Raw genomic sequence first — 23633 nt, forward strand, 5'->3', positions numbered from 1 at the left:
GCGGTCCTTGGTAGGCGGCTGGTCGTTTCGGTCGTGGTGGCTTTCTGGTTGGGGTTGGCACGGGCTGGGGAAACCTGTGACGTGATGCCGTCCGTCGTAGTCACTGTTGACCGGTACAGGTGAGGTTACATTTGAGTTGGCAATAATGGCAGGGGCAGCCGGCTCAAGTGAATGCGTGTTGTCAGTTGTCACGCTGCCAGGGAACTTACGAGCTTGTTTGGTTTAATCGGTTTAGTTTTGTCTACTCAATGGAACAAGCATATCTTCATCTCGTAGAGAATTTTTTATGAAAAAATATCTTATTGATACGTATGCACGTCCTAATTAATTCTAATATTTTTCTGAGATAAAAATGTTACTAAATAATATATGTATTATCTTCACCCATCAATTAGAAATTTAAAAATAGAAGAAAATATGAAAGGTGGTCCTAAAACTTGCTGGCTAAGTCCATGATTTTGAGACTATATATTAGAATCCATAAACTTATTAAATTGTTTTAGTTAGCTATAGACGGTGCATGGTTGACCCTCAACTGATTGATATATATACCCTACGTTCCGAATTATGAATCATTTTAATTTTTTCTATCTAGATGCATAGTTTCTTTTACACACCTAGATATTGCTACATCTAGATATGTAGTTTTCCCTCCTAGCTCTTGCTCGGAACCGGAGAAGGCGGCAGGTGGATTCTTAGGTATTCTTTGGAATATCCATGTTTTGGTCACTGAATTGTTATGTGTTGTGTAGACTAAAATATCTAGTTCTATTAGTATTCATAGCTTCTTACTGTTATAGAGAAAATTGTTCGAATACCCTTGTATAGAATTTTGGCTCCGCCTCTGCTTGGAATGGGAGAAGTACATTCTTCGTAATAAACTATTAGCTTTTGTTCCGGGTAATAATATAGTAACAACGAGTCAGAGGAGTGACTAACTTTAAGCCCACATGTCAAATTTAACTAATTCTATTTTTTTAGCATTATTAGCCTTCAGTATCAAACAAGTCATAAGAAATGCAAATACATTTCTTATGACTTATTTGGTACTGAAGGCTAATAATTGATCGAGTATAAAAAATGCAACATCACCTTCCGCCTTTGTCTACACTGCCACCAGATGCGTAGTATGTTTATCCAAAAGACGGTCATGCCAAAAGATGATACTGAATCTTACAATTGACAGAAGATTGGTAAATTTTGTTGCTGGACCTGACAGAAAGTCCGGTATTCACGTGCAACCTCATGCACGGATCATCCGAGTGCACGTGCACCTCGGGGCACATGGTCCCACTCCCACCGTCCCATCATGCTTGTAGGAGCGAAAAATGTTTGATGGGTACTCCTTCCTACGTCCCACAGAGCATACGGTGGATTAATAAGGAGTACAGATAAAAAAATATGGTGCATAGGAAATGGGATAGAGATTGAGATTATTGAAAAAGAGAAAGATGCATTAAAAATGAGAATAATAAATATTTTATGTCAACTCTATAAGGTTAGAATGACTTTTGTTATAAGACGATTGGAGTATGCGAGTATCCAATTCTAATATAGATATATTTTATTAAATATGAAAATATCAAAAAATATAAATATAATATCGAAATATGGGTGAAGAATTAAGCACTCGATGAAATTATTGAATAATATATCTATAACTAATAATAGCATCTCCAAAAGACTCTCCATATTCTTTCTAAATGCCAGGAATAGAGATTTAGGTAAAAAAAAAACTATCCTCCAATAGCTTTTCTAAATGGTCATCTAAATATAGTCATCTTCTATTCCGGAATTTTCGCTAGCCAAATATAGAAGACGAGAATGGCTCTCTAAAACTTTTGGAGGCTGAAAAGATATAGAAAACGATTTTTATGCAAATGTTTATCCAAATGATAATTTAGCGGGTGAAATTGAGAAAGGCTCTTGGAGATGCTTTTATTGGGGCCAACTTAAATACAATTAATGTTTTTCATCTAAACTATTTAAAAGTTGTCTCTATCACTAATTATATTGAATTACATATTACTAATTTAGGGCCGGTTTGGCAGGGCTCTGGCTCCTCTGAAAATGGCTCCGGCTCTGGCTCCTCTGGAAGAGCTGAAGCCGTTCTGGAAAACGTTTGGCAAAACGGCTCCTTCGCACTAGACGATGTGAATCCACAGCAAGGAGCCGCGTGAAGCTCGTTTTTTAGGCTTCTCCTGCGTAGGCAAAAAATGGCTTCGGCTCTTGACCGACTCCCAATGCGGAGCCCTTTCCAAAACAGGTGTTTGGCACAGCTCCTACAGGAGCCGGAACTGAAGCCCCTGCAGGAGCCCTGCCAAAGAGGCTCTTAGTACAATGATTAAATTTAGTTAATTTTAATTATAACTAGATAACAATAATACTTTTAATTCTACTTAAATTATTAGTAGTATTTGATAAGTAGCTATCATTCAACTTTCTATAGCTTGCTCGCAAAGAAAAAACTTCTATAACTGTGTCTATGATTAATAGTTCATAATCATTTTGAAACTCTATCAATTACCATTCTAGAAGTATTTTAAAAGTTTAACCCTGTTCACTGATGCTGAAATTTAGCTTATGCTGATGCTTATGCTGAAATATTGTGAGAGAAAAACATTATTCTATAGCTGAAAAATAGTTCTGAATAAGCTCAAGCGAACAGGGCGATTAACTCCACGGGCCACGGCGATTAAAGTTCCCTTGTTCTGATGGCTTCCCCACATACCACGTCTATTTTTTTTCTACTCCATCTGTCCTTAAAAAAAGAGTCATTCTCGCTTCCAAAAAGTTAGTGATTTCTAACTTTGACCAAATATATTTAACAAAATATTAAGGTAGAATAGTTATTTTGGTCCCTCAACTATTACTCGACGCTCCATTTCGTCCCTGAACTTTCAAAACGGCCGTTTTAGTTCTCAAACTCTATTTTTAGACTTAATTTCATCCTATAGCTATAAAGATGATCGTTTTAGTCCTCAAACTTTGCATTTTTGGCTCAATTTCATTTATAAACTATTAAAGTGTATTTTGTTCTTTAAACTTTTATTTTTAACTCAACTTTGTCTATGTTCTAAGTGGAACGCTACAATGTTGCACCTAGTTAGCTCCAACACCACTAGGATTGGAGATAGAAAAACAATATTCATCCAAAAACTCTTTCGTGACCATTAATAATTCGAAGCTGTTATTTTTAGTGTTACCTTATAATGGTACCATTTATATATATCTGACTAAATGATATTTGTAGGAGCAATTATAGTTGCATCGAACACTATTTATTTTTTAAAAATACATGGATATATTGAAACAATAGCAGATCTATAATTTTGATAATTTATGGATGAAATTGTGCCTAAAATATAAAGTTTTCTTTTTTAATAGATAAAATTGAGTTGAAAATAAAAGTTAAATGCACTTTGATAGTTTATGGATGAAATTGAACTTAAAATGCAAAGTTTGAGGATTGAAGCGATCATCTTCGTAGTTGTAGGATGAAATTGAGACTGAAACTAAAGTTTAAGGACCTAAACAGACGTTTTGAAAGTTTAGGGATGAAATTGAGCCTCGAGTAATAGTTGAGGGACCAAAATAGCTATTGTGCCAAATATTAATATTTATGGTACATAAATACTATCATTAGGTAGATCGTTGGATATACTATCATAATAAACTTATTTGGATATATAAATATTACACGTATTTCCTACCAACCTAATCAAAGTTGAAAAAATTTGATCAGCACGATTTCCATAGCGACTCTATTTTTGATAGGGAGGCACTAGAAAAAGGATGCTGTTATTAACTACAAGCCCTTTGTTCAAGGGAAAAATCAATTCTGAAGAAATTTCTTCGTCTCAACTGGTGCCTATGGTCTTTGCATCACTTCACCTGATCGAACCCATGATTTTCCGATGCGCAGGTGGCGTCACCAAACACTGCAGCAGCAGCCTATCTTGATTCTTGAACCCGCATCTTCTGTGTTGTTGGAATGGGTACGAATAACCAGACGATGGCTCTGTTCACGTGGCTCATAAGTCATAAGCCAGGTTGAAAAGCATTTTTTTGTTAATTTATTATGAAAAAAATATTATTTGTTTGTTGAAAAAGTACTGCCCATAAGATAAGTGAACAGAGCCGATATAGTAGGCCTATAGTGATATTTGGAAATCTGTTGTGTTCTGATCTCTAAATAAACATAAGGCCATATACTGCATGTTACGTGTTGTACACCCCATATGGCTCAGTTTTGGAAGAAAGATGCTGAAATTGGACGTGCTAACACGAGAGAAATTGTAATGTAGCTTTCGATCGGGACATCACAACTTGACTCCGATACGATCCTGCTTTGTTTGACCCTAACCCGTATTCATTCCACAGAAAATGAACTCGATTCCGACGCTACGTAGCTCTAAATCGCTGGACCAAAAGAACACATCAGTGCCGCGAAATCAAAAGAGGTCATGTTCGCTTCTCTTATGTGCCGTACCGTTTCAACGAAGGAACATTGTTTTTCTTTTACAACGAATCAGCGAATAGTACTTTCAGCCCAAGCTTTTCAGCGAAGCTAACGGGGCCAGAATCAGATTTTATACTGATACAGCTATAGCTTTTTCCCCTCTCTTAAATCCCTGTAGTGGCAGCAGCAGCGACTTTTCCTGCAGGCGAACAAGCTGGAAGAAGTGTATACGGAATACTCTGCAAGGAACACAAAAAGGAAAAGTTGATTGGACCGATGCATACTTGATGTTGAGGGTATAGTAGTTGCATGTGTCAAAGCTCAAAACGTCGATTGTACCTTAGAAAACTGGTGAGTAAGACGTGAAAATCTCTGATTCAATCCAGTTAACCTGTCTACTGATTTTTATGACAAACCTGTCCGAGAGGTTGCAACCAAAAGCATCACGAGAGGGAGCTATAATAGATCCCGCGTCGTAGCGCGTACGTACGCGCGCGTTGCATGGCGGAGCCGCAGACGAGTAGTGCTGGGTAGTTTGGGTGGAGCGTGGCATACTGGGACGTGTACACGTGTCCACGTCGACCGGAGAACTGTTAAAAAAATAAACTCTTGCTTTTACTGTAGATCAGAGAGAAGAGAACGAGCTTGTTTGTTGGTAGATTTCTGAGATGATAATTTTGGCTGGTGCTGATTTGTTGCGAGAAAAAAATACTATTGACTGATAAGCATGCACCAACAGCCGTCGGCGGATTGCTCGAGCTCGATCGGGTCATCTTTTGAGGCTTGGACTATTGACTTCTATCGCCAAGTGGGATCGTACTTCCTGTGACTATTCCAGGTTACTAGCATGTGGTTGTGGTTCAATGAGGAAAAAAACAAACTAGTGTACTTATTCGTACTTATAAATTTCCACTAATAATAGAGCACATGTAATAAGGTCGCCCTCAACAGTAATCAACTGCAAACTCTCTTCCATGCGGTGCAGCCGCGCAGGGCTGCAGTCCCGCGGAAGTAGCCAACCAAACATGCCCTGTCAGATAAGCAGCGCGACGGAAAAGGTCGCGGCTACCGGCTAGGAGTACGTAGATCGAGTAACGGTCCGTGGCCGAAATTTGAGACGCTGTTTCTTCAAGACGAAGCAACGAGTGGTGCGTGCTGGAATTTTCAGAGCGTTGACTGTGACGGGCTTCTAGCCAGTTTTAGCGATTTTTCAAGCTCCAAAACTGAACCACAAATTTCAGAGCAGGGCCTTGTTTAGATACCACCAAAATTCCAAGTTTTTTCACTCTCTCTTCATCACATCAATTTTTAGCCGCTTGCATGGAGTATTAAATGTAGGTAAAAAAAATAACTAATTACACAGTTTAGTTGGAAATCACGAGATGAATCTTTTGAGCCTAGTTGGTCCACGATTGGACAATATTTGTCAAATAAGATGAAAATGATACTATTCATCGAATTAAAATTTTTTCAGCATCTAAACGAGACCCAGTTCTTCATCAAGCAAGTAGTAGTACTCCGTACTCCCTAGCTGACTTTAGGAACGCCGCCGAACGCCGAGTGAGGCCTTGTTTAGATACTTTTCTGAAACTTCACGTCATATCCAATCGAATATTTGGACATGTATAAAGTATTAAATATAGACTAAAAAATAACTAATTGTATAGATTACGACTAGTTTGTGAGACGAATTCTTTAAGCCTAATTAGTCCATGATTTGACAATAAAACACTACAGTAACACATGTGCTAATGATAGATTAATTAGGCTTAATAAATTCATCTCACGGTTTACTAGCGGATTCTATAATTTATTTTTTTATTAGTATCCGAACATTCCATACAACACTCTATGTAACATCTGATGTGATACCTCAAAACCTTACACGCAGGATGTCAAGAAGGTCTGAGTAATAAAAACGAGGCTTGAAGAATGAAAGCGTCATGGCAACCATGCAAATTGATCCCAGCACGTCACACTCACACCAATTCATTGTTCCCTCAACTCGACGGTTGTTTCCACATCGGTGCCTTTTCATCGGTGCCTTTTCGGCGTACGTGAACGCGGGTCTACTGTCTACGGCGCCGCCACCGTTGGCCACCGGTCATTTTTTAACGATCATACTGTACCACATACTTACTCCTTTTCAGAGTACATCACATCGAATGCAAGTATATTGTACGTACACGTACGTGTATGTATAAAATTGCGTGCTACACAAATACTACTACTTTGTGTGTGGATAAGGCTGTGTTTAGTTGGGTGAAATTTGAGAATTTGACTACTGGAGTACTTTCGTTTTTATTTGGCAATTAATGTTCAATCATGGACTAATTAAGCTCAAAACGTTTGTCTCGCGATTTCTAACCAAACTGTGCAATCATTAGGACACGTCAGCTAATAATTGTACAATTTTAATTTAAAGTGCAGTTAGCATTGTCGAAGCTGATCCGTGTAGCTCCAGATTATTCTAAGAGAGAGAGAGAGAAAAAAAAGGGGAAACCTAGATGCCGAGAAAAGAATCACGGCATACTGAAAGGAAACAGAACACCATTCGCAAAGAAACAAGAGAATGAAACACAACACATAGCAATAATGAAACAGAAGATGCATATATGCTAAGCTAAACAGGCTCCGTTCGCTTCGCTGAAAAAATAAGCCGAAACATTATTCCGGCTAAAAAAAAAGCTGAAAAAGACGGATTATAAGAGAAGCGAACAGGACCAGAGCGGGCCAGGGGGGTGTTTTAGAACCGGTGTCATGGACCTGAGCAGTTTTTAAGTACTCCAAGACTGGAACTAATTGGAAGGGCAGGCGAAGATATTCACGCACTGCACAGAATAGACTGAACTCTGAAACAGGAGAGTGATACAATCCTGATAAGAACGGAGGCATCTTGCAGCCTGTTCGTTGGTTGGTTTCTGGGTTGATAAACCCGGCTGGTGCTGATTTGTTGTGAGAAAAAAACATTGTTGGCTGACTAATAAGCCCTGACTGAAACCAATAAGCGAACAACCTGTTGATATACATATTATAGGCCGCAGGATGAACTAGGAAAATCACTTTGCTGGCTGCATGAAGAAACGGGTCACGAAACACGGGACAACGCGGCCATGTTCGCAAGTGTTTTCTTCTCGCAACAAATCAGTATAATCATAAGTGAACATGGTGATCATCAGTGCATGGGAATATGGGATCCAGAATGCCATCCTTTGACTTTTGACGTCGTCAACCGACGAGAGCTTATGATTATTGATCATCATCACTCGTGATACGTACAGTACTTACTACGTATAATTTGAGTGTTCACGTGGCTCACCGACAAGATGTACTCCTAGTACTTGCTAGCTCAAAGTCGTCCACTCCTGCCGCCCTTGGGTTGCAATTTGCAAGGGGGGTCGTCCTCGATGGATCGGCACCGCACCGAATTGCGCTGCGCGGTCGCCAACGACGGCAACCTCATGTGACGCGAATCACGCGATCGATCCAGGCTGCTCCAGAAATCAGAACCGACGCCGCACCGGATCGAGTCACACTTTTCAACCAGATCAGAAAGAAGAAGCCACGCGGCAGCAAAAGGTAAATACTGTTGTACTAGCAGCAGTAAAGAGTTGAGCCTTTTTTTCGCTGGCGTGTCGTCCTTGTCTGAACTGAACAAAGCCAAGCCACCAAAAGCTGCTGCACTCGCATGCATGCTCCCGTGCGGAACAGTTGTGCTCGGACGTCGGACCCGCCCCCGCCCGCGAGATGTCATCATTTTCTTCGCTTTGGCCACTGTTTCGTCGTAGCCGCATGCACCTTCGCTCTTGGCCCGGCTGCCAACGTTGCCGTGCGGCTGCGGGGATCCTCGTGTCCAGCATCCGCTCGCTGCCAGTCACCCTGTCAGACCAGAATTTCTGACATGGACCGATCGAGTCAGCTGTCGGTATCCCGGGTCGAAAATCCGCTCAGGATTTGTCTTTCCTCGCGTTGGGCTTGCTTTGCTTTTGGTTGGCAGCAGGCAGTTGGTTGGACACTCCTGCGTGGAAAGCGCTCGTTCCGGTATCACGTAATTCGATGAGAGTGGGAGATTATCAAATGTCTAGGAATGACAAAATAAATAAACCAGTTTTGGTAAGGCGTATGCTTGCACTAAATTTGATTTTTGTCTGTTGCATAATAATTCACTAAACTTCTGGAGACGGGCATAGGCCTCTTCTCCACCGTGCCACCGTGGGTTGTAGTCCCAACCTCCACCTCTGCACCGATCATCCATGCCATCTCAAATATATACGGCTTCACAGCATGACAGAGTGTCCTACAGATGGTACGAATGCTTCAACTGACAAAAGGTGCAAGCCACTGCTTTTTGGAAGAAAAGCTGGAACAGACTAGGAGAGAGCAAAGGCTAACGAGCCAGTAGCTGTCTGCATAGAGAGAGAAATAATGAGACAGCAACAAAAAAGTGATTAGCCTGCGATGCAGAGAAGACGACATCAACCATTTTTTTATCTACATGGCAGCTAACTTTTGATTAAGGCCAGTGGCACTACTGCGTGCGTAGGCTCTGCCCTTGCGAGCGATATTTTGCGTGTCAGGAAGGGCGCCGGAATAACACGATCCCATGGAATGTTTAATATATGCATAGAGTATTAAATATAGACTATTTACGAAACTAAATATATAGATTGAGACTATTTTACGAGATAATTTTTTTAAGCCTAATTAGTTCATGATTTGATAATGTGGCGCTACAGTAACATGTGCTAATGACGGATTAATTAGGCTTAATAAATTCGTCTCGCGGATTACTGACGGATTCTGTAAATTATTTATTTTATTAGTATCTAAACAACCCATACAACATCTTATATGACACCTCATAAACTTTAGTCACCGGATCAAACACCCCTAAAGCTTTATATAAAGCACTTTTTTAAGAAGAGATGAAGGCAAATAAAGTAAATTTTTATTGGAGCATGAAAAGCCTTTTCTTCTGATTTAGGCCCATGGGTTATTTAGTGGTACATACCAGCCCATGGGCTCCCACGCCTCCTAGACCTTGTAGGCCCAACAGTCCGCCCCAGCGCAACGTGAACACAATGCTCAGCGACAGTGAAACGCCGGCCCGAATGGCCGACACCCGCAGACAAACGCGAACAGTCCACCATACCCAAACGGTCCAGCCGTGTCCGCAAGCCCGCAACCAACCCAACCCACGGCCGCCGCACCGGAGCAGCAGAACCCACCAAACCCTACGTCGCCGCGGCGGTCGGCGAGGGGAGGGATCCTGGAGGATGGTGGCGATCTCGATGTACTGCGGCAACCTCCACATTGGTGGTCACGACAGCGGCGCCCCTGCCCCGCGCCGGTGGGAGGCGCCCCGGCCGGCGCTCGACGCGAAGCGGTTCCGCCGCCTCGTGCGCAACCGCTCCCGCGCCGTCGCGCGCCTCGCCGGGACGCCGCCGCGGCAGGTCTCCCAGTCATCCTCGGACTTGAATGGCGGCCGTGGCGCTGCCGATCCCGAGCGAGAGGCACCGGATGAGGAGGAAGGGGACGAGGGGGGAGAAGAGGAGCAGGGACAGCTGCAGCAGGACCAGGAACGTGAACATCAGCAGCATCAGGAGGAACAGGGGAATGGGGAGGCGGAGCAACAGCAACAGGAGCAGCAGCAGGAGGAAGAGGAGGAGCAGGAGGAGGGGGCGGTGGAGGACGCGGACATGGAAGATGCGGGGGAGGTAGTTGTTGAAGGGGATGGTAATGGCGATGCTGAAGAAGGTCAGGGTGAAAGTGAAGGTGTTGACCCAAACCAGGAGGAGGTGAGGCCGTCCGAATTATTCATTGCCACTTCACTATCAGTTCGTTGTTTGATGATCTGTATCCGTGTGCAATTGCTATGGGACTGTGCCACTGCTAACTGCTAATAGCGATCGGAAATTTAGGGAACTGTGTAGATAGTGAGATTGTATGTTGAAAGTTAAGCTGGAAAGAGATTAAGTGTTGCAGTTCCTAGGACTGTAGGAGGATATCGATGGATGTGAAGAAGAGTTAGGTTCTACGATTTGGCATCTGCGTACATGTTCAATCTGGCAAAAAATGGCAGCTATTTCCATCTTGCAGTGAAAAATGAAGCTTCTAAGATAGATTAATCAGCACTAAACATTGTAGTTGCCCAAAAGAGGATTATGTTCTTCTGTTAGGAACTTGGGATACTTGATTGCCACTGAACACAAATTTAGCTAAGGCTGTTGTATTATTTGGAGACTTTCTCTCATGCTTTTTTAAGGCGCAAGTACTTGAGTAGAACCAAGTAAGGTTGCATATTGCTTGCATCTGAATAGGTGTCTAAGCATTTGACCTTTGTGCTTTGTTTTTGTTATGTTGCAAGCACTATCTATCTACGTGGCTTTATTGAAACTACCATAGTTTTACATTTATTCCAGGTGAGTTATCCTGATGGAATTGATGAGAAGAAGAGAAAGCTTAACGAAAAGCTGGACGTCCTAAATAAAAAGAAGCATGGCCTTGTGCAGATGCTGAAGCAGGTATCTATTTGTGCCATTATTTATATTTCTGGTTGATTTGTGTGTGGTTATAGTTTAAAACAAATGGAAATTTGCTGCATATTCATCAGCTGAATAAGTATTGAGATATGTCACATGGTACCCAATCTTATACTTTGCGTGATGACCAATTTGGTAACATATTGGTCTGAATGGAATTAATGAAACAATAATAACCTTCAACATTTGAACCTGGTCATTGTTGCGCCCTCACTTACGGCCTCGAATTTCTCCGGCTGGTCGAAGTCGGCCATCAGAAGGGTGCCTTTGGAGATGAGGAAGGGGCTGAATTTCCCTCATCATCCTAGTTTCTTGGGAAATCTGGAAACATTGGAACTCCTGTGTGTTTGATGGAGCCTCACCAAACATTCAAGTGCTGTTCCAGTCTGTAGGGGACGAGTGTAGTGTTTGGTGCATGGCAGGAGCCTCATGGCTTAGCGCTCTCTTAGCAAGGTCGCTGACCCCGGGTAGTTAGTCTCCGATGTGGTCAGGTGGTCGGGTTCTTCCTAAACTCGGCTCGTTGTATCTTTTTTTTCTATCTTAATGAAATGATACGCACCTCTCCTGCGTAGTTCGAGAAAAATAACCTTTCAGTTCCAAATATCAGTTGACCCCAAATGAAGCATAGCTCAACCTGTGTTGTTCTGCAACTTCACTATCAGTGGTAGGAAAAAATCGCTGCAAACTAGGATGAGTTGCATATATACCCATTGTAAATGTGTAACTTGCAAATGTAAGTTGCTCATTATTCTTTGTTGGATAGGATATAATAGTCTGGCCAATTTTTAATCATTATGTTGCAGTGTTAAAAAATACGTGGTTAAACGCACGCTTAGGCGCGCTTAAATGCTAGGCGGAGACCCAACTTCTCGCCTAGGCCATAGGCGTCCAATTAAACGCACCATGAACTACCAGAACCCATGGATGACAAAGAAAGGAAGAGAAGAGACGAGATTAGGATGGCAAAATGGTTTGTTGGGTTATGACTCCATCTATGCCTACCTCGTGGTGTCCACGTCGCCCGATTTCGCTCACCCCCTGCTAGATTTAGCCCCTTCTGCTCAATTTCTCCATGTGCGCAGCCAAAGCAGGGTTGCCATGGAGAGGGAGAGGATAGGGTGCGTGTGGGCGGAGTAGAGGTGGGCGCATGGAAGAGCGGATGGGGTGAGCGCAGGAGGAGCAGAGGGGGAACACCATCGAGAGGGGGAGCGACGGACAGGAACGTGTGGGCGGGCGGCAGAGTGGTGGCGGCACGGCTGCATGAGAGAGGATTGGACGATTGGCTGCTGGAATTGGTGGCTGCGTGAGAGAGGATTGGACGATTGGCTTCCTGCCTTAGTGGCAAGTGGTCCAAGTGGGCTGTTATGACATTGCTCTTCCTTTTCTGTTTATTATTTCACATTTATACAACTAAATCTCCTAATACGTAGCAGACGTGTAAACGTTTAATCACGTTTAGTCTATGTTTACACATCCTAGGCGCTAATCAGTGTCTTAGCGCCTGCCTAGCGCCTAGCGTTTTCTTGAACCTTGATGTTGCATATGCCATTGCATGCAGATGCTTCACATTATGATTGGACATTTCAAGTAACCCTCTTATGGGCATGGGGCCTTGAATTGCTTTAGCATAATGTCACTACCAAAGTTTTGGTATCTACTTCCTCTAAACCTAAATATAAGTCTATCTAGGTTTGTTCTAAGGCAAACCTTTTCACCTTTGGCTACCAATATCCGAAAAGTATGTAGTTGATGACACAAGACATTGCTAGTGTTAGAGTACGTCAGGGGCCTATTGGGCCTGGGTTGGCTGTATAGCCCATTAGTATTAGGGTTAATTAGAGATAAGGGTCGCTTACTTAAGGGTCAAGTAAGCCTTGCTTGGGAGTCAAGTAAACCTCTTTATATAAGGAGAGGAGATGTATCGATCTAATCAAGCAAGAATTAAGAAGGAAATCCCTTCCCTCTTGCTCGGCCGTGGGCAAAGGCCCCGCGGCCGGCCTCTCGTCTTCGCAGCCCTAGACGTGAACAGTACTGGTACTGTAGCGAGCTGGTACTGTAGCCCCGCCGCCGCCTCTCCCGCCTCTCCCTCAGCTCTCCCCCTCTCAAATCCTAGCAGCCACATAACAATCTGGTATCTGGTATCAGAACATAACAGCTAGATTCATTTTGGAAATATACTTTTACAATATATAAAGAATTTCATTTTAAATAATACATTGTTATAGATAACTAGTCTAACTGTCTTAGGGAAGACCTAGATGGACTTATATTTGTGATCCGAGGAAGTATTTTCTTTTCAAATAAATATTATACGTGTTGTTTTGTTCCTCAGTCCATTTTAGAAGGAATAAGTAGCAGCAAATGCATGCACAGTTAGGCCGCATTTAGTTCCGAAAATTTTTGGCTTTTGGCTACTGTAGCACTTTCGTTTGTATTTAGTAAAAATTGTCCAATTATGGACTATTTAGGCTTAAAAGATTCGTCTCGCCAATTACAGGCAAACTGTGCAATTAGTTATTCTTTTTACCTACATTTAATGCTCCATGCATGTGCCGCAAGATTTGATGTGACGGGAAATCTTGAAAATTTTTGGTTTTTGGGTGGGATCTAAACAGGGCCTTATTTGGTTGGTTTGCTGCTCTCTTTTATTCTGATTGAGAACTTCATCGTCAGGGTACTAAATGCCATTGTTTTGGCTGTTTGAATGACTAGGTCTTAAAAGCAGAAGAAGAAATCCAAAGGCGCAGCATGCAGGCTTCATTGCGTGCTGCCATGCCTCAGCCGTCAGAAAATGCAACAGATGGAAGTTCTGTTTCTAGGTTGGCCCCTAGAATGACTGTTGATGTCAATTTTGGTGATGTTGCTGGCGATTCAGATGCTGGTTCTAACCAGGGCACTCCTGGACGCCCCTTGCATCACTTCCACAGTATCTCTCCTTCAACAGCCTCTTTTGCGAGGTCACCGTTTGGTTCTCTACAGGTAAGCTGCTCGAATGCTCATTCAATAGTCTTGTTGTAAGTCCATTTCTACTTTTGTCTGTGTTACATGTTTTGGCAAGTGTTTAAATGGTAGCAAATTGCAAGAGTTAGACTTCAAAATCAGCTGATAACTTAAGTAGTAAATAAAGATGATTCTTTCAATGCTGCCCAGTTTGCTTATATACCATTTCTGACTCTCTTTGTTGGGTTGGTCCCCAAATCAGCTGATAACTTAAGTAGTAAATAAAGACGATTCTTTAAATGCTGCCCAGCTTGTTTATGGCCCTGTTTGGATCCATGGGTTAGAGCTAGTTTGGGCTAGTTAGAGCTCAACTAGCCCTAAAGTAGCCAAACAGGAGGGCTAGAGTGGGTTATTTGCAACTAGCCCACCCTAAAAAACTATCCCCCCAAAGAGGTGATTATTTAGGCTAGTTGGGGCTATTTGAGGTGGGGTCCACTGTTTTCTCTCTACTTTCACCCGCACCAATGATTTGGAAAGCACATTTATTATCATTTTAACTCCTGTATCCAAACATCTCTTAGGCTAGAGTTAGTTCAGGGCTAGTCCTGAGGTAGAAACTAACTCTAACCTCTAGCTGTGCTAGAGTATCCAAACAGGGCCTATATACCATTTCTGACTTTCTTTGTTGGGTTGGTTTTAGTATTTTCACATTGCTAAAGAACCACATCTAATGTTACAGGGCTACACTCCAAGGAGTCCGGCAACATTCTCTACGGCAAGTCCATCACGCTTCGCCACAAATATACACCAAGGACAACCTCCTGCTCTTTATTCAGTATCATTGCCAGGAAGTAACTATGTAGCCTCATCACCTTCCCCGGCCGCATCTGGTGGTTCTTCCTCGGTGTTCAGGGACCCTCGCCCACCTAACTCTACATAGGTTCTTACTTTGTTTGTAGTTGTACCCCCATATGGGTGTTATTTATTGACAATGTTGCGCTTCGGGCAACACTAGTGGAAAAACAAAACTCGTCTCTTATGTGTGTACTGTAATTAGCATGCAACATCACTGAAATTATGTAAAAAATAGGATATTCGTTTTCCTGCTAGGTGCTAGGGCGCCAGATCTTCTGGACAATGTGCTAGGTAAATGTATTATTACTAGATTCGAAGTGTCAATGCACTGTGCAGTTACTCAAGTATTCGTATCATTAATTGAGTTGCGTTGCAGTAACCAAGGCTTGTGCTGAAATTGCAATTGCAAACTTCTTTTTCCCATCTTTATTTACTGCTGAGCGATCGTTTCATTGTTTGGGCGGTACTGCTTTAAGCTTCCGACGAAACAAGCAACTTCATATTTGCTACCTGTTCTCAACATGTTTATAGAAGTAACCGATGCACAACCCACAAGATCATGTGGCAATCAATCGTCGACAAATGTACGAATGAGACAACAGCTTGATTAGCTGCATTGCGTGTAGAGAGGGTAACAAATGGCAGTGTTCCAGCTCGTTCAAGGTTCATACAATCCTTTTAGGGCGTCGAAGGCAGGGAACTACAGGAAGTTGTAAGAAAAAAATTAGTAGAGTAACTGGAGACCAAGTTTAGAGGCATATAAATAGAAAACGCATGACATTAGTTGATAAGATAACGAGTTATCATGAAATGGGCACGAAGAGGGCAATCAATGGAACATCTGAGTATCTGACCGCAACTCTATTTGTATTTTGAAGGCTCAAATTTTGTTTGAAGGCCGCATGCCAGACACATCACTACTCTGTGCGTTAGCTGGTCTTGACACCAGCAACAAGACTTAACATGTGTAAAATATGACCAACCTGAACCAAACTTTGGATAAATAAATCAGGTCGTAAGTTCTGTCATTCTAACACCACCCCAACGAAACCTCATACTGATAGAGGTGGCATTATCAGAGCACTAGGAGTCTAGGACTATACACATAAATTGCTGTGGGCCCAAAAAATGAATTAGAGCTTGTAGGGGAACCAACTGATAAATGTATACTGCTGAGAGCTAGCATAATGAGATGTGCAACCACCCACACACACAGAGAAGGAAATAAGTGAAACAAACTCTAGAAAGTGATCAGGCAGCTTGTTTCATTTGGAAATAAGAAAACAAACATATGCCCCACTAAATAAGTTTCCACTCAACTAAAACTGTTCTCTGAGCAAAATATACCTTATCAACTAAAACTGCCATAGATTATTTGTAAACTGTAGATGACGGTTTATTAGCAATATAAAAATGAAAGATAACAGGTGATGCAAATCTTCATAATCAAAATGCTATATTACCTCATCCAATGCTGTTGTCAAATCGTAGGCCTTCCCCATCCCCTAAAATTGGGCAAAGAAGTCCTGCAAGGTCCAACACAGTATTTAGATCAAGCAAACTAACATAGGGGCCAAATACCATATCGAACTCGGTGCTGGAGAAAGGTCATCTTCCCAGTTGGAAGGTGACATACATCCAAGGACATCAATTGCATACATACTGAAAATCATGTCATAATATCATGTCTGCAGGTCACATGCATCATTTCAAAAGGAATTTAATGTCGATGGTGAATGGTGACATGTCAGATTCTCAAAATCTGTTTAACCTGTAGCAATTTCCCCATAGATGGGATCATTTATCCTGATAGTAAATGAACTAAGAGAATCTAAAAAAAAAAACTCAATCAGATTGATCACTCTAAGCAATAATAATTCCTATTACCTTCAGTCAGTGACTCTATTGAGCCATTAAGTGCATAGTATTACAGAATACCACAAATCAATAAATCAAGTTCAATTTGATTGACCCCTTGCTGTGCCCCCTTCATGTCTAATTCTCGAATATTATGCATTTCTAGTTTACCACTGGAGAGATTTAAAAACCAAATTCATTTGTATAATTTGGCAATTGTCGAGCAAGCAAGTGCACATCAAAGTCCAGTGGTGCATATGAACTGTCACTAAAAACTAAACAATAGGGCTGGACTACAGTTCAAAAAGATAACTCATACCAAAGTAAATTCCAGGAACCATAAGCATAGAAATCCATAAGTACTACCAATAAAGAAATCACTTGAGTATACGTAAAGTGTCTTCTTCTTTCAGTAATAGTTTGATACTACCAGCACAACCTCTCGTTCAGTAATAGGGCAATACCGCAAACAATGATCTCAAATCAAGTTATACACCAATCCTCTGACCTCTTTCACCAGCACCGTAAACAGTAACCACACTGATCCTCAATACCAAAGTCCTAAAAAGTAACATGTATTACTCTCCCAACTCAAAGTCAACATGCAATAAAATTGAAAGATAAACTATATTTAGGACCCTCTCAAGAACCTCCACGCCCTGAAGTCATGCATATTATTTTACAGTCACGTGCCGTCCCTTTAATTGCCATGTCAACTTTATTTACACACAATAGTAATTCTCAGCTTGTTTTCCCTTCACAACCACGCTACATCCAGTCTACAGAAATGTCAAAACCAACCACCATCAACATCAAACAACGAGCAAGCCTCTAGAAAGAACACAAGCCCCGTACGAAACTACCACATTAGACCACATCCTCCTAGGATAACTTCACTCGAATCCACGGGTTTGACAAACAAAACGCAGACAAGGAATCAAACTCACTGGGTACTTGTCGTCGACTCAATTTCCCATCCTGGACTAGATTTACCAACATACTAATAATATCCGATAAGCACAGACAACGAACTGCTTCAACGCAGTCAGGTTGCTGAAGAAGAACTCGGGTAGGTTAGGTACCTGGAACCATTTGGCGGCGACGGCGAGCGCGGAGGAGAGGCGGCACCTCCTGGAGTCCTCGCAGGCGTGGAGCGACTGGAAGTCGTCGGCGGGGAGCTTGCGCGTGATCCACCCGATGTCGATGTAGACGTAGCGCGGCGGCGGGGGCAGGTCGACCTTGATGCGGACGACGTTGTACCAGATGAGGAAGTGGCGGACCTGGACGCCCTGGAGGTCGGAGAGGGAGCCGTAGCGGAGCACCCCCGTGATGTGGGCCTCGAAGTAGGTGAGGTACTCGAAGTGGACGTAGCAGGGGCCCGCGAGGTCGACGGTGAGGCTGCCGTTGCTGGCGAGCGAGAAGGCGGTGACGGTCGAGGGGAAGATGCCCGGGGGCAGGCCGTACTTCGGGAGGAGCTCGGCGAGGGTCAGCGAAGGCGAAGGGGGAGAGGGAGAGGGAGAGGGAGTAAGAGAGGAGGCGGGAGGGGTCGCGGGCTCCGCCGACGCCATGGTGGCGCCGGCGGCGAGGAGGAGTGGCAGGAGGAGGAGAGCGAGACGCCGCATTGGGAGGAGACGGAAAGAGAGCACGTTTTTTTTTTCTCCGCCTCGGTGGAGCGTCGTAACGGGTAGTACTAGACTACTAGTAAAGCAGGAGTCGCCGGCGGGTAGGTGCCACGATGGGCTGGCTGCGCGCCTGCGCGGGCCTGGGTCCACTTCCTCCTCACGAGATTTCAGAGGCCGTTTTGGCTGCTAGCTTATAAAACCATGGCCGAAAGTATGGATGGTTGGTTTAGTACGAGAAAAAAAATATCGTTCGTTGACTGATAAATTATGATTTATAAATTAAATACGATCAAACGAACATGCTCAAGATTAATAGGATTTGAGAAATTGCTCAAGTAAACAAGATTACATGAGGTTCGATTTGGATGGAATCCAGGGACGGATGTGTCTGCCTTTGAGGGACGACGAATAGTGTTCATGCTTACGAGGCTAAGATCATCTTTAGATTCTAGAGGTCCTTTGGCTGGCAGAATTTTGACTGAAATTAGCTGAAAAATACTGTTCTGGCTGAATTGTTGTAAGGGAAAAATACTGTTTCGATTAAAAAAAGAAGCCGAACAAATCAAATATAAGGTAAGCCGAACGAGGCCTCTATGTTCTAAAGTTTAGCCATTAAACTTTAGATTATTTTATCTCTTGAAGCTCTAAATAGGTAGTCACATGTTATTGTTGTCTAAGTTTAGCTAAACTCATAAAAAAATAATTAATTTATCATACCACACAACTGAGTTAAAGTAGCTTAAAGTTTAGTCTTTAATTTTAGCCAACTAAATAAACTTTAGACTATGACATATTAATCATGTGGCTACATATATTTAGGCCTTGTTCAGTTGGTTGAGAACAATTTCTGGTCGGAGGCTTCCTTCGATAAATTATATACTGTTGGAACTGTTCCCCACCAGAAATGACCCGGAAATGGGTCAACCAAACGGGGCTTTATTGTGAATGTAGAGGCCCTGTTCGCTTGTCTTATAAGTCGTACTTTTCAACGAATGAATAATATTTTTTTCTCACAATGGCCCTGTTCGTTTCTCTTATAATCCGTCTTTTTCAGTTTGTTTTTTCAGCTAGAACAGTATTTTTCTCTCACAACAAATCAGCCGGAACAATATTTCGGCTCGTTTTTTCAGCAAAGCGAACGGGACTAATAAATCAGCCAACAGTACTTTCAGCTATGGCTTATCAGCCAAACGTATAGGGCGACCGGATCATTTATTATTTTATCTAAAGAAATGAAAAAAAAAACATCCACGTCGTCGTTCAAGTAGACGAGCTAGGCGTGCTGGACTTATATAACTTGCGGTAAGAAAACTCATGTCACCTTCAACAAAAAAATGTGGCCTTACTACTAGAAATGCATCTTCACTTGGGCTTCTTCTGTTATTAAGCGAGAAATGCATCCGCACTTGGGAAATTTCTGTAGGCTTTGTTTGGTTCCCTATAAAGAATACTTATCTGCTCATAGTTATTTCTTTTGGATCTAAACAAGTACGGTTAATAAAATAGATAATTGTTAGCTGGACCTATAGATAATAATTATCTACTAATTAAACCAAATCAGACAATAGCAACTATTACTATCTTTGTAGCATTTTTTATTATTAGCTGTGCATCCAAACACCCTTCAGCTAATAGATGACTAATAGTTAGCTAGCTAATATTAAATATGAGTTATTAGCCAGCTAATTATTAGCAAATAATGAATCTAAACAACGTCTAAGCATACCCTGAAGCCCAACTGAGAGGAAAAAACAGAAGAAACGACAGAGGTACCGGGAGTGATGATTTGACTCAAGGGTAAAAGCATTGTTATTACGGTCAGTGAAGTCCAACCTCATAAAACTGTTCCATGAAACAATGTCATTAATCTGAAATTTACCTTTGTCTCTTTTGTGAAATTTACCTAGACCTAAATCTTTTGTCTCTTTTGTGAACAATGTCGTGTCAATACTTCGTCACCGTGTCACAATGCATTGTCGCCTCTTAAACCTACCCATTTGTTGCCTTCCTCCCCAACCTTTATCTCCCGCTCATCCACATCTAATTGACAACATTTGCCGTGTAACATTACTATCACATTGCTAACAGTGCTTGTCTTGCTCGTTTCTTGGGTATTGATGATCAGAATGCACCGTCGCTTCTAGAACCTAATTTATCATTTATATCGTTTTGAACTTTTGATTGAAAGCCATCGCCCTTTTAATAGTTTAAATTTAAATCTATCAGCAAGAATGCCCATGTATATATAGCCGTATAGGGAACCTTCCTTCATGTATGATGTGCTTGTCACGATATATTTTTTTCTTTTATTGCTCTATCCATTCTAAATTGTAAGTCATTCTTTATTGTATGTTTAGACATAGCATGTATCTAGATAGTAGCAAAAACTATCTATCTTGAAAAGCCAAAATAACTTATAATTTAAAACGGAAGAAGTATTTTAGACAGCCAGAGAGTAAAGTGGTGTGGCCCGTGGGGACCTGTGGGATTTTTTTGGCCACCAGCACATGATAAAGGCATAGGCGTGACATATGCACTAGAGTTACAACATAGTAGAGGAAGCGAGAGAGGATGACACTAGCATCATGGCACCCAAATCAAGGGGAGAGAGTGACCTCAAAAGATTGTAAGGATGGAGTACGTGATAGCTTCCAGAGACTATAAGACTAATAATTGGTGGCCTCTCGGTTCTTGTACTCATGGTACACTGTGGCAGAACCGCCCAAAATAGCATGTTTTCGAATGCGCTCGTCTTCCACCAGACACTAAGCACCCCCGAAAGCTGGCTACATCGGACGGTTTCGTCGAGCACACCCCAAGGGAGAACTTGAACCATCCATGTTTTTCCTCCCGGATCCAATAATGAGAACGAATTTACAATACTTAGTCCATTTCATACAACAAGAGTTCTTAGAAATACATTATTATAATACCAAGTTCAGAGTGCGAAATTTAAACAGCAGAATTACAATAAACATCTAACGGTAAGATACAAGGATCCGTCTGTACCCACCAGAAGAATCCTCCACACAACAGCCATTCCTCAAGCTGCACCTACAACAGGGGTAAATAAACCCTGAGTACATAATGTATTCGCAAGACTTACCCGACTAGTGAGAATAATTTCCCGACTCTAAAGGATATGATAAGCTTTATGGTTTGTTGTGTTTTCTTTTTGCGAAAAGCAATACTAGTAGTGAATCCTTATGTATGTTCCTTATTAGCAGTCATGATCAGTTCATTATCTAACCATTCTATGTAAGCACCTGTTCTACTTTCAAGCAAGAGTTGAGCAATCAGATCTATTTCATCATCTTTCGTCTTCCAGTTCTTACTACGGCGCTAGATCATAGACAAGTCATACTGTATTACACGGTGATTCGCGTATCAATGTAGCCCAGCTGGGTACCCCGAAACACACGCCTCGCTTGTACCCCAGGCACAAGCAGGACCAACCCACCACTCTCCTGCTATGGGGTCCAGGTCCTCGTCCAAACTTAGACTCTAAGCCCCCACATCTAAGTCCTGAGCTCAGTGTGGTGCTTAGACCTCCACCATCTCCGCCTTCAATCAGTCGGCCCGAAAAGAGCCAAAACCCACAATAAGAGAGCAATGAGCCTTCCCTGCTCCCATAAATAAGTATGTGCTCAGGATAATAAGTATGTGACCTGACTAGAATACAATGCAACGGCCGGTCCTTAACCGACATGGACAGGAAAAACAATGTAACCAAGCTATGCCCCATTGGCCACGGGACACAACCTATTACACCCACCAATACCCATACCATATCCCTACCCGATCTCCATTTCTTTTCACCATTTTATCATGAGAGTGATAATAATAATCACCTATTGTGAGTAACGGCAAGTTACTCACGCTACCGAAAAACCTAAGCATAGCAGCTACTCGACCTAAACTAGTAGGACTCATAGGTAGGTATATCTATGCATGTAGTTTCAACAATAAGCCTGTAATGTAAATGCACATCACACATATATATATATATCCAGTGATTATTCAAAATAAGGGTTATGCATCGGGGCTTGCCTTGGGCAGGTGCGGTGTTAGCTCAGTCAGTCAGTGGTGGCTCTAGACCTCCTCCTGCATGAGGACCTCCTCCTTGTACTCCTCGATCTCCTCCTCAAACTCGTGATCTCCGATGGTCACAATCTCCATCAACTCGTTCTCTACATGCATACGATGATGATGCAACATTTAGCATTTTGACAACAATAACTCTTAAAATAAGAATACACATGGTAAATGTGGGGATACGGCTCCCGGTATCCACAAGACAACACATGGGCCGCACCATCAGAGGTGACCCAGCCCATAAGATCAAGGCATGCACGATGCTACTCGGTGTGCACCACAAGCTATTGTATAGTACCAAATAGGCTACTTTCCTTGTAACCCTACCCCTCCAGAGTATATAAGGAGAGGCAGGGGTCCCCTAGTGGACACGATCCATACATCTCAATACAATACACTAAAGATACAGGACGTAGGGTATTACATCAATCAGATGGCCCGAACCTGTCTAAATCGCTGTCCTCTACGCATTGTGTCACCATCTGGTTCCTGATCACATGCACCTCCACCGATCAATCTACCATCGCGGGATACCCCTCGATGGACTGCTGAGCATCTTTTGTCGACAGTAAACTACTAAGCTAGCTCTAATAACTAAGATACTAAGCTAACTATCATCTTCATCAAGTAAAGTGTTAGGTTCAACTAACAAACACCTAGCTTTACAAATGAAGGATATATCTTTATTTCTACTAATGATTTAATGTATATTTAAAACAAAGAGCATTTAACTATCCTTATGTTAAGTCTATTCTAAAGCTACAAAAATTACAGTAAACACATAATAATACCATGAAGTTATTGTAAAATTTTCAAAGCTACAGCTATCACCATTTTGCCACAAAATTTTCTACAATATTTAACCTAATAATATTAAGCACTCCCAAATGATTTAATAGCTCCTGGTATCAACATGTATATATATGAACTAAATACACTAACAGATAGAGCATAATTTTAGAAACTTAACAAAATTAGTTTCATAATTTTTAGATACCTATATGATTTTATATGATTTACCAAAGATCAGTTCCGAAATACAAAAGAAAAGCTATTTCTATTGTCCACGAAAAAAGCTAAACTGATTTTGGCCCAACGCGGCCCACGCGACGCAACGCGCGTGTGTGAGCGCGCGCGTGGCCCATAAGCCCGGCCCACGCAAGGCCTGCCTACAGCGCAAGGTGGCCCGCGACGGGGGAATCCTGCGCGCGCTGGCACATTAGGAAAAACGCCCCTGGACTATGAGAAAAACAACCCACA

General features: G+C 42.2%; 2 protein-coding genes across 2 annotated transcripts; one reads left to right on the forward strand and one right to left on the reverse strand.

Moving 5' to 3' along the window:
- Positions 1 to 9635: 9635 nt before the first annotated feature.
- Positions 9636 to 15178, forward strand: LOC136474048 (uncharacterized). The gene is made up of 4 exons (XM_066471667.1): positions 9636 to 10260; positions 10885 to 10986; positions 13717 to 13983; positions 14684 to 15178. The coding sequence occupies exons 1-4, from the start codon at positions 9739 to 9741 to the stop codon at positions 14882 to 14884; spliced, it is 1092 nt and encodes a 363-aa protein (XP_066327764.1). The 5' UTR covers positions 9636 to 9738; the 3' UTR covers positions 14885 to 15178.
- Positions 15179 to 15276: 98 nt separating this feature from the next.
- On the reverse strand, positions 15277 to 18317 carry LOC136474058 (uncharacterized). Its single transcript, XM_066471678.1, has 3 exons — positions 17739 to 18317; positions 16263 to 16325; positions 15277 to 15499 (listed from the first exon to the last, which is right to left on the reverse strand). The coding sequence occupies exons 1-2, from the start codon at positions 18276 to 18278 to the stop codon at positions 16305 to 16307; spliced, it is 561 nt and encodes a 186-aa protein (XP_066327775.1). The 5' UTR covers positions 18279 to 18317; the 3' UTR covers positions 15277 to 15499; positions 16263 to 16304.
- Positions 18318 to 23633: the final 5316 nt, after the last annotated feature.

The sequence above is a fragment of the Miscanthus floridulus genome, chromosome 1 (genome assembly GCF_019320115.1).
Source record: "Miscanthus floridulus cultivar M001 chromosome 1, ASM1932011v1, whole genome shotgun sequence".
NCBI lineage: Eukaryota > Viridiplantae > Streptophyta > Magnoliopsida > Poales > Poaceae > Miscanthus > Miscanthus floridulus.